The 20463-nt window shown below is 44.5% G+C and overlaps 1 protein-coding gene across 1 annotated transcript in view; it reads left to right on the top strand.

Moving 5' to 3' along the window:
* The window catches only part of rtraf (RNA transcription, translation and transport factor), a 50287-nt gene that overhangs the window by 9949 nt on the left and 19875 nt on the right, over window positions 1-20463 (top strand). The window contains exon 5 of the mRNA XM_067991630.1: window positions 724-812. Within this exon, the coding sequence (XP_067847731.1) occupies window positions 724-812 (89 nt within the window). The remainder of the gene's footprint in view (window positions 1-723; window positions 813-20463) is intronic.

Raw genomic sequence — 20463 nt, 5'->3', positions numbered from 1 at the left:
AATAATTTTAAGTTATTTATTGAGCTCATGCACTAAGCATATGGTTAGGGTTCACACGCAGTTCAAGAGGCAACCCTGTGCAATATTGGGTCCCTTCTTGAGGCCAATTTATATATTTATTGTTTCAGTAAAAACTCAAATCAAATTAAACCTGTCCTGGATATTCTGTGACCCATCCCCACATTATCAGATCGGAGCCACTGCTCCTAAACGTTTCCCTGTTGAATAACCTGTTGTTCCATTTTGTATCGGGCCCCGGTATCTTGGATGTGTATCGGATATTGGCCATGCTGCTCACGATCCGCTGCTATACTGCAGTGTATTCTAATTATTTTTTCTAGCAAATTGTGGTGTGAATTTGCCATTGGAGGCTCGGGGAGTACAACGGTTTAACTTGTGGGGTTTGCCAATATTGCCATTGCATCAAATTCCAGGCTATTGTATTTCTGACTTGAGATCTAGATTCTCAGAAGCATACACCCTGCAGAGGGTGCTGTTTACATCCACTGGTGGTGTACCATATTCTGCTATATTTTATAATGACAATTCCATCAGTCTCTCAAAGTATTGAGGCGACAAAGTAAATTTTGTTTTGAGACTTATCTTCAGAATTTAAGAAATCGTATTAGCCCAAATTTGCATTTTTCATTTGAAATAAAATAGAAGATGCTGTTTGTATTTTTTCTCTTCTGCCTACAAATGCTTTGGTTCTTTTTGTTGTAGTTAACAACCCTGACTTTAAGGCCGGTGTGATGGCATTGGCTAACCTTTTGCAAATCCAGCGCCATGATGACTACCTGGTAATGTTGAAGGTAAGCACATTCAGCATCGCCAGTGTCCCTTAAACAAGTCTCCGCAACGTATGTAAGATAGTTCTCTTTGTACTGCACCTGGTGAAGAAATATTTTAATAAGTAAAAATTTTAAAAACTGCAAATGGTGGAACTCAAACAAAAACAGAAAATGCTGGTAATTTGCAACACATCAGTCAACATCTGTAAAGAAAAAATACAGGTTAATATTTTGGGTTTTAGAGCCTTTCTCAGCTGAAAGATGAGCTAGTGTTTTAATAGGGTTGAGGGAAAGGAAAGGGTAGAAATAACAGATATTTCAGTCACAGAGAAAATTAATGGGTTGAATGATCTGCAAACCGCTTAATAGAAAACCTTGATATCAAAGATTATCTCTGAGGCAATGGAAAGACATTAAAACAAAAAAACATGCAAATAGCTGAGAGCAAAACAACATTGGAGAGATACATTTAAAAAAAAAATAAGAAAATGGACAAAAGTGGTGGGAGGAGGTGGGGGGAGAAACCCTGCAGGTGCAGAAATTTTGAAGTGATAATAGAAAATGCTGGCAACGGTAGGCCTGCTAGTCCCGAAAAACAAAATAAATAGCCTAATGTCCCAGGTGCAGTATCCCCTGCCAGAACTGTGTTCTAAAGAAAGATCTACACCCAGAATGTAAACCTTGCCCCCACCTCTCCTCCCTTTCTCTCTCCTTCCCCCTCCCCCTTGCTGGCAGATCCACCCCATATCACCAGTACTTCCTGTTGTATACAAAACTGGGAAATAGCGATGTCTGAAATCGGTGTTCAGACCAGAGGGCACTTCATTTATATAAGTTGCATTTCATCATATTATTGGTACTAGAGCTACAGTTAACATGACTGCATTGATGTCAAAAATCAGACTCTGCATAGTCTACATTATACTCTTCCCACTCCTGATGAGTGCAACCAGTCCTTTGGAAGTTACTCTGGTGTCACTGACGAGTGCAAAACAAAACCCTGTAGGAGGAAGAGAGTGGTTTATTTAGGCGCTCTCTGTGTTAAGGCTCCAGTTGAATTAAAAATTAATAGTTTTGTTTGAGATTGTACTAAAATTAAATCATGATTTTATATAATTGATGGCCCAGCACATTGGTGCAGCATACTGCAATGATATGGTAGGTCACAGTAAGCATCCTATCTTGGTGGTGCTCCTAGGAAAAGTGCATAGCAGAAGCTAAACACTTTTCCACAGGAAGAAAAATACTTTTTTTTCTCCTTCACTCTCATCTCTCTTGAATGTGTTGAATCCTTGCTGGCTACAGTTCTATGGCTGCCAGTAACTCTCACAAATGGCCTTTAATCATGTACAAGCCTTGACACTTAGTGTTGACCGGCTATTCTGTGGGGACCAGGGGGATGCCTTCAGAGGTCAGCCTGATCCTGGCCTCACTCGTTGTTTACATGAACATTTCCAGAGGGGCCACTAGATTGTGATCAGGTGTGGAAGCCTGGCTGATTTTCCCTGACCTGGGACTTTGAGGCCAATTGTAGTATCTCTGCTACTGGTTCTGACTAAGATCTGGGCAAAGATTGGAAATTAGACCTGTGATCTTCATGGCCTGTATGGCTCAATTACTTGCTGGATAAGCTTGCTGAGCTGTTGGGGGAAGCACTAGAATGGAAAGTAAACGGACACATTGTCCAGGTCACGCAACCTCTCCAACTACCACTGCATTTCTAATCTCCTTTCTTCTCTTAAGGTTGTCACCACCCAACTCTGTGTTCACTTCTGTGTTTCTCTGTTTGAATCTCAGTCAGGGTTCTACTCTGTCCACAGCACTGGGACTGACTCGATCAAAAGCTTCAATGATATCCTCTATGACTGCAACAGTATCCTCTATGACTCTTTATACTTGACCTCTCTGGTACGGTTGGCTGCTCCGCCCTTCCTATGCGGTCCACATCCACGAGATATCCCCCTCACTCCTATTTGAACAGGCCAGATGGACCGCAGTGGTTTTCTCCAATCTTTTACTATCTTATGTCCTCAGGCTACTTAACGTAGCCAGCACATCTCCAGAAATGGCTTCTTCTGCCACCCCTACATTATCATCTCCTGAGTACCCCCTCCTTTTCATAATTTACAAGTTTTCCTTCAGAGACATTATTTGTAGACTTGTGGTCAGTTTCCATTTGTAGGCTGAGTATACTAGCTCTATCTTTCCACCAACAGCTTTGATTCCATGACCATCTCTGTTATGAAACTGACATCAAGTCATGGATGAGCCAGACCTTCCTCCATTTGAGCAATGGGACCAAATCTATCCCCCTCCCCAGCTGCTCACTTGGCTACCACTCCATATGAGCAGTAATGTCTGCATTTTAAATTGTGTTCTCTGGTTATATTAAATACAACTTATCTATATTAAAATTCTTGCATATGTGTGCACTTTCAGGGAGACAGTATTGAGTCTTACAGGAACTCCGTCACGCTAATTTCCAGCTTGCTTCAATATTTACCTATTAATTTTAGCGATCTCTAATCCGTTGCTGATTCAGGCCTTCCAGGTGAACCTCCAAGCTAAGTGGCGGTGGCAGTGTGATATCACTTATCTCTGGCTGGAGTTGATCACATGAGATGGTCCTTCCAATCACTTTTCGCAATTTCTCTGCCATTCTTCCTGGCTCTCCTGCCTCTTGTTTCCACTGGTACTGCTGGTCTGCCTGCCCTGTTCAACTTTTGGGCCTTGGGTCAATGCCCACTCCTCCCACGGCTGCTACCATTAACCTATTAATGAACAAGAAGAACAGTGAAACAATTGAAGAAGAAATACTGAAGATGAATGTACCATGATAATTTAATAACTTTGTGCTCCCGTCGGAAGTCACCACTGTCAGGATAATATATCAGAAGTTCTGGTACGCTGTGTACAGTTTTCCAACTATCAGTTGAAATGGTCCATACATCAAACGCGCATGTGTCCAGATTTTGATGTTTTTCCAGTGCGAGGCTCCTGCTGTAAACACGAGATCGGAAGTTACCCCTTGCATTCAGCAAGCTTATAGCAAGCACAGAGGTTGGCAAAGACAGAGAATGAATCTCTAACAGAGTGAAGACTTTCAACTGGGAATTTGGTGAGTGTGGGAATTAGATGCAGAGGGGAAGGAGATGCTAAGTGATTTAAACCAAGGGACTATAAACTAATCTATCAGCTTTTTAAAATGTAAATTAAAAAAAAAATACATACAAAAAAAAGACTAAGACTGGATAGAGCCTAAAGGGAGCCGTGCAAGGAATCAAAAAATCAAGGAAAAAGTCAAAACTTGACATTCAGTGTTGAATACCATTGAGGCTGTTGACACCTCGGGAGTGAAGTCAGGAGCAAATCCATAGCACCGTGGGAGACTTGGCTTCTCAAGGGGGCAAAAGAAATGCAGTTGTTATAGGGGATTCGATTGCTGGGGGATAGACAGGCATTTCTGCAACTGCCGACATGAGTCCCGCATGGTGTTGCCTCCTTGGTGCCAGGGTAAAGGACATCACTGAGAGGGTGCAGAATGTTTTGAGGGAGGAAGGGGAACAGTCAGAAGTCTTGGTCCATATGGGAACCAATGACATAGGAAGGAAAAGGGTCGTGGTCCTGCAGTCAGAGTTTCAGGAGCTAGGGAGGAAATAAAAAACCGGACCTCAAAGGTAGTAATCTCTGGATTACTCCCAGTACCACGTGCTAGTGAGTATAGGAATTCTAGAATAAGACAGGTTAATACGTGGCTGGGGAAATGGTGCAGGAGGGAGGGCTTCAGATTCCTGGGGCATTGGAACCAGTTCTGGGGCAGGAGGGATCTATACAAGATGGATGGATTGCACCTCAACTGAGCTGGGACCAATGTCCTCTGAGAGGTTAACTTGCGCTGTGGGGGAGGGTTTAAACTAATTTGGCTGGGGGGTGGGCACCAGGATGAAACATTAGAGAGGAAAAACAAGGTGCACAGAGGACTGGGAGGGACAAGTAGCACTAAAGTAAAGAATAGTTCAGAAATGGGAGGTATCATGGGGCAAATCCGAGGCAGTCTAAGATGATTTTAGAGTGCGCATAGCGTGGTAAATAAGGTTGATTAGCTGCAGGCTCAAGTCACCACATGGGACTATGATATTTTGGCACTAACAGAGACCTGGCTCAAAGAAGGGGAGGATTGGGTATGTAATATTCCTGGCTGCAAGATATTCTGGTAAGATAGGGAAGGAAGGAAAGAAAGGGAGGGGGGGTGGTGGGTGGTGACAGTATTGATCAAAGAAACTATTATAGCACTGGAAAGCGATGATGTAGTTGAGGGGTCAAAGACAGAATTTGTTTGGTTGGAATTATGGAGCTATTACACTACTGGATGTATACTATAGGCCACCAAATAGTGGGAAGGAGATAGAGGAGCAAATTTGCAGGCAAATTACAGAAAGATGCAAGAACTATAGAGTAGTGATAATGGGGGACTTCAATTATCTCAATATAGACTGGGACAGTAACAGTGTAAAGGGCAAAGAGGGGGAGGAATTCCTGAAATGTGTTTGAGAACTTTCTTGATTAGTTTGTTTCCAGCCAACCAGGAAGGAAACAGTGCTGGATCTAGCTCTGGGGAATGAAATGGGGCAGGTGGAGCATATTTCAGTGGGGGAGCATTTGGGGAACAGTAATCATAATATCATTAGGATTAGAACAGTTATGGAAAAGGAGGAGGAACAATCAAATGTGACAATACTAAACTGGAGTAGGGCAAATTTCAGTGAGTTAAAAAGGGATCTTGCCCGGGTGGATTGGAATGAAAAATTGGTAAGCAAAACAGTAATTGAACAATAGGAGGCCTTCAAGCAGGAGTTGGTTCGGGTACAGAGTAGACACATTCCTGTAGGTGGGGAAAGGAAGGGCATCCAAAACTAAAATCCCTTGATGACTAAAGATATAGAAATTAAAATGAAACAGAAAAAGGAGGCTATTGACAAATGTAAGGTTCATAATACAGTAAAGGAACCAGGCTGAATACGGAAAGTACAGAGGAGATCTAAAAAATGGAATAAGAGGGGCAAAGAGTGAGAGAATAGATTAGTGGCTAACATAATAGGGAACCCAAAAGTCTTTTAGAAACATATAAATAGTAAAAGGAAGGGTTGGACCGATTTTAGGGACAAAGAAAGTAATCTTGTGGAGGCTGAGGACATGGCTGAGGTACTAAATGAATACTTTGCATCTGCCTTCGCTAGAGAAGAGGATGCTGCCATTGTAGGTGTAAAGGAGGAGGTAGGAGTGATATTGGATAGGATAAAAATAGATAAGAGGAAGAACTTAAAAGATTGGCAGTACTCAAAGTAGAAAAGTCACCTGGTCCAGATGGGATGCATCCTAGCTTACTGAGGGAAGTAAGGGTGGAAATTGCAGAGGTTCTGGCTACAATCTTCCAATCCTTAGATATGGGGATGATGCCAGAGGACTGGAGGATTGCAAATGTTACACCCCTGATCAAAAAAGGGGAGAGGGATAAACCCGGCAGTTACAGGCCGGTCAGCCTAACGTCGGTGGTGGGGAAACTTTTAGAATCAATAATCCGAGACAAAATTAATTGGCACTTGGAAAAGTATGGGCTATTAAATGGAAGTCAGCACGGATTTGTTAAAGGAAAATTGTGTTTTGAAGAACTTGATTGAGTTCTTTGATGAAGTAATAGGAGGTTTGATGAGGGTAGTGTAGTTAATGTCACCTATCTGGACTTTCAAAAGGCATTTGATAAAGTACCACATAATAGATTTGTTAGCAAAATTAAGCCCATGAGATTAAAGGGACAGTGACAGCATGGTTACAAAATTGACGAAGGGACAGAAAGCAGAGTAGTGTTGAATGCTTGTTTTCAGACTGGAGGGAAGTATATAGTGGTGTTCCCCAGGGGTCAGTTTTTGATATATATTAGTGACCTGGACTTGGGTAGAATTTCAGAGTTTGCAGATGACATGAAACTCAAATGTAGTAAACAATGTGGAGGATAGTAACAGGCTTCAGGAGGACATAAACAGACTGGTGAAATGGGCAGACACATGGCAGATGAAATTTAATGCAGAGACGTGTGAAGTGATACATTTTGGTAGAGGAGAGTTAATATAAACTAAAACGGTACAATTTTAAAGGGGGTGCAGAAACAGAAAGACCTGGGGGTACACATACACAAATCTTTGAAGATGGGTGGGACATGTTAAGAAGGCTGCTTTTTTTTAATAAAAAAAGCATATGGAATCCTGGGCTTTATCAATAGAGGCATAGAGTACAAAAGCAAGAAAGTTATGCTAAACCTTTGATAAAACACTGGTTAGGCCTCAGCTGGCATATTCTGTTCAATTCTCGGCACCACACTTTAGGAAGGATGTCAAGGCCTTTAGAGAGGGTACAGAAGAGATTTACTAGAATGGTACCATGGATGAGGGACTTCAGTTATGTGGAGAAGCTGGGGTTGTTCTCCTTAGAACACAAAAGGTTATGGGGAGATTTGATAGACTTGTTCAAAATCATGAACAGTTTTGACAGAGTAAATAAGGAGAAACTGTTTCCAGTGGCAGAAGGGTCGTTAACCAGAGGGGACAAATTTAAGGTGATTAGCAAAAGAGCTAGAGGCAACATGAGGAAACCTTTTTTTCAATGCAGCGAGTTGTAATGATCTGGAGTACACTGTCTGAAAGGGTGGTGGAAGCAGTTTCAATAGTAACTTTCGAAAGGGAATTGGGGAAAAATTTACAGGGCTATGAGGAAAGAGCAGGGGAATGGGACTAATTTGATAGCTGTTTCAAAGAGCTGGCACAGGCACGATGGGCCGAATGGCTTCCTCGTGTGCTGCACCTACTGATTCTATGATGTTGCTGTAGAAAATTTTCTAGTGGAGAAGAAAGCATTTTCTCTAGCAGCTGCTACAGGACTTGTAAGATGTCTGTTTTCCCTAAGATTTATTCTTGTTTAGAATATCTTCATGATTGGTGTTAGCCAGCTGCTGTATCTATATTTTTACAACCAATAAAATTGTCTTAAGACATTGTGTAATCTTAAAAAAAAAACCTAAGAAACCACTGAACTCTCAATTTTTAAAATTGTAAACAGTGGGATTAACTGCTTAGCGAAGACAAATGTAGGTCCCTTACAATCAGAAATGGGGGAAATTATAATGGGGAACAAAGAAATGGCAGAACAATTAAACACATACTTTGGTTCTGTCTTCACAAAGGAGGACACAAATAACCTCCCAGAAATGTTAGGGAACCAAGGGTGTAGTGAGAGGGAAGAACTGAAGGAAACCAATATTAGTAAAAAAAAAATAGTGCTAGGGAAATTAATGGGGCTAAAGGCTGACAAATCCCCAGGGCCTGATAATCTACATCCCAGAATACTAAAGGAAGTGGCCCTGGAAATAGTGCATGCATTGGTGATCATCTTCCAAAATTCTATAGACTCTGGAACAGTTCCTACAGATTAGAGGGTGGCAAATGTAACCCCACTTTTTTTTTAAAAAAAGGAGGGAGGGGAAAAAAAACAGGGAATTACAGACTAGTTAGCCTAACATCAGTAGTGGGTTTATTATAAAAGATGTGATAACAGAACACTTGGAAGGGATTGGACAAAGTCAGCATGGCTTTATGAAAGGGAAATCATGCTTAACAAATCCACTGGAGTTTTTTGAGGATGTAACTAGTAGAATAGATAGGGGAGAACCAGTGGATGTATATTTGGATTTTCAGAAGGCTTTTGATAAGGTCCCACACAAGAGGTTAGTGTGCAAAATTAAAGCACATGGGATTGGGGGAATATACTGGCATGGATTGAGAATTGGTTGACAGACAGGAAACAGAGAGTAGGAATAAACAGGTCTTTGTCCGGGTGGCAGGCAGTGACTAGTTGGGTACTGCAGGGATCAGTGCTTGGGCCCCAGCTATTCACAATATATCGGTGATTTGGATGAGGGAACTAAATGTAACATTTCCAAGTTTGCAGACGACACAAAGCTGGGGTGGAATGTGAGCTGAGGAGGATGCAAAGAGGCTCCCAAAGTGATTTAGACAAGCTGGGTGAGTGGGCAAGAACATGGCAGATGCAGTATAACGTGTATAAATGTGAGGTTATCCACTTTGGTTGTAAAAACAGAAAGACAGATTATTATCTGAATGGTGATAGATTGGGAAAAGGGGAGATGCAACGAGACCTGGGTGTCCTTGTACACCAGTCGCTGAAAGTGAGCATTCAGGTGCAGCAAGCAGTTAGGAAGGCGAATGGTATGTTGACCTTCATTGCAAGAGGATTTGAGTACAGGAGCAGGGATGTCTAACTGCAGTTATACAGGGCCTTGGTGAGACGACATCTGGAGTATTGTGTGCAGTTTTGGTCTCCTCATCTGAGGAAGAATGTCCTTGCCATGGAGGGAGTGCAACGAAGGTTACCAGACTGATTCCTGGGATGGCAGGACTGACGTATGAGGAGAGATTGGATCGACTAAGCCTATACTCACTAGAGTTTAGAAGAATGAGAGGTGATCTCATCGAAACATATAAAATTCTAACAGGACTAGACAGACTAGATGCAGGAAGGATGTTCCAGATGGCTGTGGAGTCCAGAACCAGGGGTCACAGTCTCAGGATATGAGGTATGCCATTTAGAACAGAGATGAGGAGAAATTTCTTACTGAGGGTGGTGAACCTGTGGAATTCTCTACCACAGAAGGCAGTGGAGGCCAAGTCATTAGATGTATTCAAGAAGGAGATGGATATATTTCTTAATGCTAAGGGATCAAGGGATATGGGGAAAAAGCGGGAACAGGTTACTGAGTTAGATGATCAGCCATGATCATTTTGAATGGCCGAGCAGGCCCGAAGGGCAGAATGTCCTACTCTTGCTCCTATTTTCTATGTTTCTATGTTTGTTCCCAGCAGAAATGTAAATGAAACCATCTAATGCTCCATGGGCTTCCATCTAGAAAACATTTTGTAAAATTGTTTCTATATGTTAGCCATGAAATCTCTCAATTCTTGGTGAATGGTCTGAGTTGTGTTAAAATATAGATGCCATTGGCTATACAAAAAACTCCTCGGTTGGGTGAAAAATGTTATTTTATGATAGTTGAACTAGGGCCAATGAAGTCTATTCTGCCAGGCAGAGAGGAGGACCACGCAGGTAGTGCAGGAGACCCCCGAATGCATCTCGCTAGAGGGGGCAGTTCTGGATTTAGTTTTAGGAAATGAGGCTCGGCAGGTGGAAGGAGTATCAGTGGGAGAGCCTTTTGGTGGTAGTGATCATAATTCAGTTAGTCTTAGCATAGTTATGGAAAAGGACAAAGATAGAACAGGAGTTAAAGTTTTCAACTGGGGAAAGGCCAATTTTACTAAGCTGAGAAGTGATTTAGCAAAAGTGGACTGGAAACAGCTACTTGAAGGTAAATCAATGTCTGATCAGTGGGAGGCATTCAAGGGGTGCAGAGTAAACATGTTCCCACAAAAAAAGGGTGGAGCTGCCAAATCAAGAGCCCCCTGGATGTCCAGGAGCATACAGGATAAGGTGAGGCAAGGCAGAAAAGGAAAGCTTGTCAGACACACAACTCAATATTGCATAAAGTATAAAAAGTGCAGGGGTGAAATTAAAAAGGAAATTAGGAAAGCAAAGAGAGGGCATGAAAAAATATTGGCAAGTAAAATCAAGGACAACCCAAAGATGTTTTATAAATACATTAAGAGTAAGAGGATAACTAAGGCAAGAGTAGGGCCCATTAGAGACCAAAAAGGTAACCTATGTGTGGAGGCGGAAGACGTTGGTTTGGTTCTTTAATAAATACTTCGCTTCTGTCTTCACAAAAGAGAGGGACGATGCAGACATTGTAGTTGGGGAGGAGGAGTGTGAAATATTGGATGGGATAAACTTAGTGAGAGAGGAAGTATTAAGGTAGATAAATCGCCAGCACCGGATGAAATGTATAACAGGCTCTTAAAAGAAGAAAGGGAGTAAATAATGGAGGCTCTGACCATCATTTTCCAATCTTCACTGGATACAGGCGTGGTGCCAGAGGATTGGACCATTGTTTAAAAAGGAAGCGAAGGATAGACCAAGTAATTACAGGCCAGTCATTCTAACCTCAGTGGTGGGCAAATTATTGGAATCAATTCTGAGGGACAGGATAAGCCGTCACTTAAAAGGCATAGAGTAATAGAACCATAGAAAAGATACAGTACAGAAGGGGGCCATCATGTCCGTGCCGGCTCGAAGAACAACCAGGTGCCCATTCTAACCCCACCTTCCAGCACCCGGTCTGTAGACCTGCAGCTTACAGCATTTAGGAGCAGGTCCAGGTACTTTTTAAGAGTTGAGGGTCCCTGCCTCTACCACCAATTTGGGCAGCGAATTCGGACACCCACCACCCTCTGGGTAAAAAAGTTTCGCCTCACGTCCCCTCTAATCCTTCCGCCAGTCAGCTTAAATCTATGTCCTCTGGTTCTTGAACTCTCTGCTAGGGGAAACAGGTACTTCCTGTCTACTTTATCTGGGCCCCTCATAATTTTGTACACCTCAATCAAGTCACCCCTCAGCCTCCTCTGCTCCAAGGAAAACAACCCCAGCCTATCCAATCTCTCCTCGTAGCTGCAATTTTCAAGCCCTAGCAACATTCTTGTAAATCTTCTCTGCACTCTCTTCATAGCAATTACGTCCTTCCTGTAATGTGGTGACCAGAACTGCACACAATACTCCAGCTGTGGCCTTACCAGCGTTTTATACTGTTCCATCATTACATTCCTGCTTTTGTATTCTGTACCTCTGCTAATAACGGGGAGCATTCCATATGCCTTCTTCACAACCTTATCTACCTGTACTGCCACCTTCAGGGACCTGTGCACATGCACTCCAAGGTCTCTCACTTCCTCTGCCCCTCTCAATATATTCCCGTTTACTGAGTATTCCGTTTTACTGTTTGCCCTCCCTAAGTGCATTACCTCACACATCTCCGGGTTGAACTCCATTTGCCACACTTCCACCCACTCCACCAACCCATTGATATCATCTTGGAGTCTACAGCTATCCTCTTCACTGTCAACTACACGGCCAATTTTTGTGTCGTCTACAAATTTACCAATCATGCCCCCTACATTCAAGTCCAAATCATTAATATCTACCACAAACAGCAAGGGATCCAACACTGAGCCCTGTGGCACACGACTGGAAACGGATTTTCATTTGCAAAGACATTCATTGACTTTTGCCCTTTGTTTCCTTTTATGGAGCCAATTTTGGATCCAGTTCACCACATTTCCCTGTATCCTATGGGCTTTTACCTTTCTGACCAGTCTGCCTTGTCAAATGCCTTACTAAAATCCATGTAGACAACATCCACCGCACTATCCTCATCAATCCTCCTTGTCACTTACTCAAAGAATTTAATCAGATTTGTAAGGCATGATCTTCCTTGAACAAATCCATGCTGACTATCCCTGATTAAACCATGCCTTTCCAAGTGACAGTTTATCCTATCTCTCAGTATTGATTCTAATAGTTTGCCTACCACCGAGGTAAGACTGACTGGCCTATAATTGTTCGGCCTTTCCCTCGTACCCTTTTTTAAACAATGGTACTACATTTGCAGTCTTCCAGTCCTCCGGTACCTCCCCTGTATCTAGTGAGGATTGGAAAATGATCCTCAGAGCATCTGCTATTTCCTCCCAGGCTTCTTTCAATAGCCTAGGAATCAATCCATCTGGCCCTGGTGACTTATCAACTTTCAAGGATTCCAGTCCCTCTAATACTTCCTCTCTGGTAATGTTTAGTGTATCCAATATTTCACACCTCTTTAACTATTACGTCCGGATGATCCCTTTCCTTTGTGAATACGGAGACAAAATATTCATTTAAAACCCTACCCACATCCTCTGCTTCTACACACAAGTTACCCTTATCATCCCTGATAGGTCCCACCTTTTCCTTAGCTATCCTCTTGTTCTTAATGTACTCTTAAAACATCTTTGGGTTTTCTTTAATCTCACTAGCTAATATTTTTTCATGCCCTTGCTTTGCTTTCCTTATTTCCTTTTTTACATCATCCCTGTGCTTTCTATACTCCTCTAGGCTTTCTGCAGTATTTAGTTTTCTGTGACAGTCATAAGCTTTCTTTTTCTGCTTTATCTTGCCCCGTATACTTCTAGACAACCAGGGGGCTCTAAATTTGGCAGTGCCACCCTTTTTCTTTGAGGGGACTTCTCTGCATTGTACCTGTAGAATTTCACTTTTTAGTGCCTCCCACTGGCTTGCCACTGATTTCTCCTCAAGTAGTTGTATCCAGTCCACTTCTGCCAAATCACCTCTTAGTTCTGTAAAATTTGCCTTCCCCCAATTTAAAACGTTTGCTCCTGATTTAACTCTGTCCTTTTCCATAATAATGCTAAAACTAACTGAATTGTGGTCACTATCCCCAATATGGTCACCCACTGTCACTTCACCCACGTGCCCATTTCCCAGGACTAAATCTAGAATTGCATACCCTCTTGTTGGGCCTGTCACAGACTGGCGCAAAAAGTTATCCTGGACACAGATCAAGAATATTGCGCCCTCTGTGCCCCTCACACTGTTTGAATCCCAGTTGATGTTAGGGTAGTTGGAAGTTCCCTACTATTATTGCCCTCTTATTTTTGCACGCAGAAATTTGCCTACATATTTGTTCTTCTATCTCCCTTTTGCTATTTGGGGGTCTATAGTACACTCCTAGTAGTGTGACTGCCCCTTTTTTGTTTCTTAGCTCAACCCAAATGGCCTCAATTGATCCATTTAGAATATCATCCCTTCTCACAATTGTACTTGATTCTTTAACCAATAATGCTAACCCCTGCTTTTTTTTATCACCCACTCTATCCTGCCTGAAAACTCTATATCCAGGGATATTGAGCTGCCAATTATCCCCCTCTTTAAGCCAGGTTTCTGTTATAGCAATGATATCATGCTGCCGTTTGTCTATCTGTGCCCTTAGCTTTTTTTTATTTGTTCATGAGATGTGGGCGTCGCTGGCGAGGCCAGCCTTTATCGCCCATCCCTAATTGCCCTTGAGAAGGTGGTGGTGAGCCGCTGCCTTGAACCGCTGCAGTCCGTGTGGTGAAGGTTCTCCCATAGTGCTGTTAGGAAGGGAATTCCAGGATTTTGACCCAGCGACGATGAAGGAACGGCGATGTATTTCCAAGTCAGGATGGTGTGTGACTTGGAGGGGAACGTGCAGGTGGTGTTGTTCCCATGTACCTACGGCTCTTGTCCTTCTAGGTAGAGGTCGCGGGTTTGGGAGATGCTGTCGAAGAAGCCTTGGCGAGTTGCTGCAGTGCATCCTGTGGATGGTACACACTGCAGCCACAGTGTGCCGGTGTTGAAAGGAGCGAATGTTTAGGGTGGTGGATGGGGTGCCAGTCAAGCGGGTTGCTTTGTCCTGGATGGTGTCGAGCTTCTTGAGTGTTGTTGGAGCTGCATTCATCCAGGCAAGTGGAGAGTATTCCATCACACTCCTGACTTGTGCCTTGTAGATGGTGGAAAGGCTTTGAGTAGTCAGGAGGTGAGTCACTCGCCACAGAATACCCAGTCTCTGACCTGCTCTTGTAGCCACAGTATTTATATGGCTGGTCCAGTTAACTTTCTGGTCAATGGTGATCCCCAGGATGTTGATGGTGGGGGATTCGGCGATGGTAATGCCGTTGAATGTCAAGGGGAGGTGGTTAGACTCTCTTGTTGGAGATAGTCATTGCCTGGCACTTGTCTGGCACGATTGCTACTTGCTACTTATGAGCCCAAGCCTGCTTTGTTTGTAATACTTCTTGCATTGAAGTATATACCCTTTAACCCCGTCAAATTCCTGTGCTGAACACTATTTAACCTTTGTTTGTTTTGCCTTTCTGAGCCACTAACTATGTGCCTAACTGCTTTTGTACTTCCCGTTTCCTGGTCAGAATTTGTCCTATCGGTACTGCCCTTTGGTTTCCCATCTTCCTGCCATACTAGTTTAAACCCTCCCCAACAGAACTAGCAAATGCCCCCGCGAGGATATTGGTCCTAGTTCTGCTTGGGTGTAACCTGTCCAGCTTGTACAGGTTCTGCCTTTCCCAGAATCGGTCCCAATGCCTCAGGAATTTAAACCCCTCCCTCCTATACCATCTCTCAAGCCCCGTATTCATCTGGTCTATTCTCCAATTTCTGCTCTCGCTAGCACGTGGCATTGGGAGTAATCCTGAGATTACTACCTTAAAGGTCCTGCTTTTTAATTTATTTCCTAACTCCCTATATTCCGCTTACAGGACCTCATCCCTTTTTTTTACCGATTGTTGTTGGTACCAAAATGGACCACCACCTCTGGCTGTTCACCCTCCCCCTTCAGAATGTCCTGCAGCCGCTCCGTGACATCCTTGACCCTAGCACCAGGGAGGCAACATACTATCCTGGAGTCACGTCTGCGGCCAAAGAAACGCCTGTGTTCCCCTTACGATAGAATCCCCTATCAATATTGCTCTCCCATTCTTTTTCCTCCCCTCCTGTGCAGCTGAGTCACTCGTGGTGCCACGGTCTTGGCTCTTGCTGCATTCCCCTGATAAGCCATCTCCGCCAACAATATTCAAAGCGGAATATCTGTTTGAGAGGGAGATGGCCCCAGGGGACTCCTGCTGTACCTGTCTAGTCCTTTTACTCTGCCTGGCGGTCACCCATTTCCTTTCTGCCTGCATAATCTTTACTTGTGTTGTGACCACCTCACTGAACTGTCTATCCACGATAATCTCAGCATCGCGGATGCTCCACAGCGATTCCACCTGCAGTTCCAGCTCCGAAATGCAGTTAGCCAGTAGCTTCCTGCACACATGGTCATCAGCGACACCGGTAGTGTCCATGACTTCCCACGTAGCGCAGGAGGAGCATATCACGGGTGCGAGCTCTGCTGCCGTGACTTGCTTTAGATTATGCTCGTTAGTTACTCCCTTTTAAGGAGTTTACTTCTTTAAATTACTCTTAATTTAGAGAATGTTAACTACACTAGGCCCCTTGATTCACTAAAAAACGCTACTTGCTATAAGACCTGCAGACCTTGCCTTTCTTCTTACTTTAGTTACTGCACTGTAGAATAGAAGAAATACTCACCTGAACCTACTTACCAATCAGCTGCCTCCCCTGCGCCGCGTCACTTTTTCACTGGTGACGTCACCTCTGGAACTCCACTGCTGGTCTCAGTTTATCCAGCTCCGATCAGCTCTCCCGCTCTCGGGCCCTCCTTTATCTGCCTCCGATCTTGCTTAGCTCAGCTCTCCCGCTCTCGGGCCCTCCTTTATCAGCCTCTGATCTCGCTTAGCTCTAGGACAGTCAGCATGGATTTTTAAAAAATTTGTTCATGGGATGAGTGTGTCGCTGGCGAGGCCGGCATTTATTCCTCATCCCTAATTGCTCTTGAGAAGGTGGTGGTGAGCCGCCGCCTTGAACCGCTGCAGTCTGTGTGTTGAAGGTTCTCCCACAATGCTGTTAGGAAGGGAGTTCCAGGATTTTGACCCAGCAACGATGAAGGAACGGCGATATATTTCCAAGTCGGGATGGTGTGTGACTTGGACGGGAACGTGCAGGTGGTGGTGTTCCCATGTGCCTGCTGCTCTTGTCCTTCTAGGTGGTAGAGGTCGCGGGTTTTGGAGGTGCTGTCGAAGAAGCCTTGGCGAGTTGCTGCAGTGCATCCTGTGGATGGTGTACACTGCAGCCATTGTGCGCCGGTGGTGAAGGGAGTGAATGTTTAGGGTGGTGGATGGTGTGCCAATCAAGTGGGCTGCTTTGTCCTGGATGGTGTCGAGCTTCTTGAGTGTTGTTGGAGCTGCACTCATCCAGGCACGTGGAGAGTATTCCATCACACTCCTGACTTGTGCCTTTGTAGATGGTGGAAAGGCTTTGGGGAGTCGGGAGGTGAGTCACTCGCCGCAGAATACCCAGCCTCTGACCTGTTCTTGTGGCCACAGTATTTATATGGCTGTTCCAGTTAAGTTTCTGGTCAATTATGACCCCCAGGATGTTGATGGTGGGGGATTCGGCAATGGTAATGCCGTTGAATGTCAAGGGAAGGTGGTTAGACTCTCTCTTGTTGGAGATGGTCATTGCCTGGCACTTTTCTGGCGCGAAGTCTGCATACAGTTTTGGTCTCCATACTTAAGAAAAGACATACTTGCTCTCGAGGCAGTACAAAGAAGGTTCACTCGGTTAATCCCGGGGATGAGGGGGCGGACATATGAGGAGAGGTTGAGTAGATTGGGACTCTACTCATTGGAGTTCAGAAGAATGAGAGGTGATCTTATTGAAACATATAAGATTGTGAAGGGGCTTGATCGGGTGGATGCGGTAAGGATGTTCCCAAAGATGGGTGAAACTAGAACTAGGGGGCATAATCTTAGAATAAGGGGCTGCTCTTTCAAAACTGATGTGGAGATGCCGGTGATGGACTGGGGTTGACAATTGTAAACAATTTTACAACACCAAGTTATAGTCCAGCAATTTTATTTTAAATTCACAAGCTTTCGGAGGCTACCTCCTTCCTCAGGTGAACGATGTGGAAATGAAGTCCTCGAAATGAAGTCGCATTTATAATTCACAGAACAATGCTGGTGATAACAGACAGTTTTTTCAACTGCCCGTTGCCAAGGCAATCAGTGTGCAGACAGACAGGTGTTACCTGCCAGGTCTCAGAATATACAAATCACCAAAAAAAACAACAAACAAAAAAAAACAGAGATAGAGAGGTAGAAACATAGAAAAGACAGCAACTGACCCGTTATATTAAAAACAGATAACATTTGTTCGCTGGTGGGGTAACGTGTAGCGTGACATGAACCCAAGATCCCGGTTGAGGCCGTCCTCATGGGTGCGGAACTTGGCTATCAATTTCTGCTCTACGATTTTGCGTTGTCGTGTGTCTCGAAGGCCGCCTTGGAGTACGCTTACCCGAAGGTCGGTGGCTGAATGTCCTTGACTGCTGAAGTGTTCCCCGACTGGGAGGGAACCCTCCTGTTTGGCGATTGTTGCGCGGTGTCCGTTCATCCGTTGTCGCAGTGTCTGCATGGTCTCGCCAATGTACCATGCTCCGGGGCATCCTTTCCTGCAACGTATGAGGTAGACAACGTTGGCCGAGTCACAGGAGTATGAACCATGCACCTGGTGGGTGGTGTCCTCTCGTGTGATGGTGGTATCTGTGTCGATGATCTGGCATGTCTTGCAGAGGTTACCGCGGCAGGGTTGTGTGGTGTCGTGGACGCTGTTCTCTTGAAAGCTGGGTAATTTGCTGCGAACGATGGTCTGTTTGAGGTTGGGTGGCTGTTTAAAGGCGAGTAGTGGAGGTGTGGGGATGGCCATAGCGAGGTGTTCGTCGTCATTGATGACATGTTGAAGGCTGCGGAGAACATGGCGTAGTTTCTCCGCTCCGGGGAAGTACTGGACGACAAAGGGTACTCTGTTGGTTGCGTCCCGTGTTAGTCTCCTGAGGAGGTCTATGCGATTTTTTGCTGTGGCCCGTCGGAACTGTCGATCGATGAGTCGAGCGTCATATCCCGTTCTTACTAGGGCGTCAAAACTGAGATGAGGAGAAACTTCTTCACTCAGAGGGTGGTAGGTCTGTGGAATTTGCTGCCCCAGGAAGCTGTGGAAGCTACATCATTAGATAAATTTAAAACAGAAATAGACAGTTTTCTAGAAGTAAAGGGAATTAGGGGTTATCGGGAGCGGGCAGGAAATTGGACATGAAGCTGAGTTCGGATCGGTCAATGCCCTGTGGGTGGCGGAGAGGGCCCAGGGGCTGTGTGGCCGGGTCCTGCTCCTACTTCTTGTGTTCTTTAGATTTGTGGTTGGGATCAGATCAGCCATGATCTTATTGAATGGCGGAGCACGCTCGAGGGGCCGATTGGCCTACTCCTGCTCCAATTTCTTATGTTCTTATGAATGTTATTTGCCACTTATCAGCCCAAGCCTGGATGTTGTCCAGGTCTTGCTGCATGCGGGCTCGGACTGCTTCATTATTTGAGGGGTTGCGAATGGAACTGAACACTGTGCAATCATCAGTGAACATCCCCATTTCTGACCTGATGGATGGAAGGTCATTGATGAAGCAGCTGAAGATGGTTGGGCCTAGGACACTGCCCTGAGGAACTCCTGCAGCAATGTCCTGGGGCTGAGATGATTGGCCACCGACAACCACTACCATCTTCCTTTGTGCTAGGTATGACTCCAGCCACTGGAGAGTTTTCCCCCTGATTCCCATTGATTTCAATTTTACTAAGGCTCCTTGGTGCCACACTCGGTCAAATGCAGCCTTGATGTCAAGGGCAGTCACTCTCGCCTCACCCCTGGAATTCAGCTCTTTTGTCCATGTTTGGAGCAAGGCTGTAATTTTGGTAAGGGTAGGTCGTGTCTGACTAACTTGATTGAATTTTTTGAGGAGGTAACAAGGAGGGTCGATGAGGAGTAATGCATTTGATGTAGTCTACATGGATTTTAGTAAGGCTTTTGACAAGGTTCCACATGGCAGACTGATCAAAAAAGAACAAGCCCATGGGATCCAAGGGAGGATGGCAAGTTGGATCCAAAATTGGCTCAGTGGCAGGAAGCAAAGGGTAATGGTTGACGGGTGTTTTTGTGACTGGAAGGCTGTTTCCAGTGGGTTCCGCAGGGCTCTGTACTAGGGCCCCTTGCTTTTTGTGATATATATTAATGATTTGGACTTAAATGTAGGGGGCATGATTAAGAAGTTTGCAGATGATATAAAAATTGGCTGTGGTTTATAGAGAGGAAGAAAGCTGTAGACTGCAGGAACATATCAATGGACTGGTCATGTGGGCAGAAAAGTGGCAAATGGATTTCAATCCGGAGAATTGTGAGGTAATGTATTTGGGGAGGGCAAACAAGGCAAGGGGGGACACAATAAATGGGAGGATACTGAAAGGTGCAGAGGAAGTGAGGGACCTTGGAGTGCATGTCCACAGATCCCTAAAGGTAGCAGGACAGGTAGATAAGGTGGTTAAAAAGGCATATGGAACACTTTCCTTTATTAGGCGAGACATAGAATATAAGAGCAGGGAGGTTATGCTGGAACTGTATAAAACACTAGTTAGGCCACAGCTTGAGTACTGTGTACAGTTCTGGTCACCACATTACAGGAAAGATGTGATTGCACTAGAGAGGGTACAGAGGAGATTTACAAGGATGTTGCTATGAGGAAAGAGTGGATAGGCTGGGATTGTTCTCTTTGGAACAGAGGAGGCTGAGGGGTGATTTAATTGAGGTGTACAAAATTGAGGGGCCTAGATAGAGTGGAGAGGAAGGACCTTAGTGACCTTATTTCCCTTAGCAGAGAGGTCAGTAACCAGGGGGCATAGATTTAAAGTGATTGTCAGATATATTAGAGGGGAGCTGAGGAAAAACTTTTTCACCAGAGGGTGGTGGGGGTCTGGAACTCACTGCCTGAAAGGGTGGTAGAGGCAGAAACCCTCAACTAATTTTAAAAAGTATCTGGATGTGCACCTGAAGTGCCGTGACTTACAAGGCTGTGGACCAAGTGCTGGAAAGTGGAATTAGGCCGAGTGGCTAATTTTCGGCAGGTGCGGACACGATGGGCCGAATAGCCTCCTTCTATGCCGTAAATGTTCTATGATTCTATTCTCTA

Source organism: Heptranchias perlo, chromosome 10, assembly GCF_035084215.1.
Source record: "Heptranchias perlo isolate sHepPer1 chromosome 10, sHepPer1.hap1, whole genome shotgun sequence".
NCBI classification, from domain to species: Eukaryota; Metazoa; Chordata; class Chondrichthyes; order Hexanchiformes; family Hexanchidae; genus Heptranchias; species Heptranchias perlo.
This window is presented reverse-complemented; position numbering and strand designations above follow the sequence as displayed.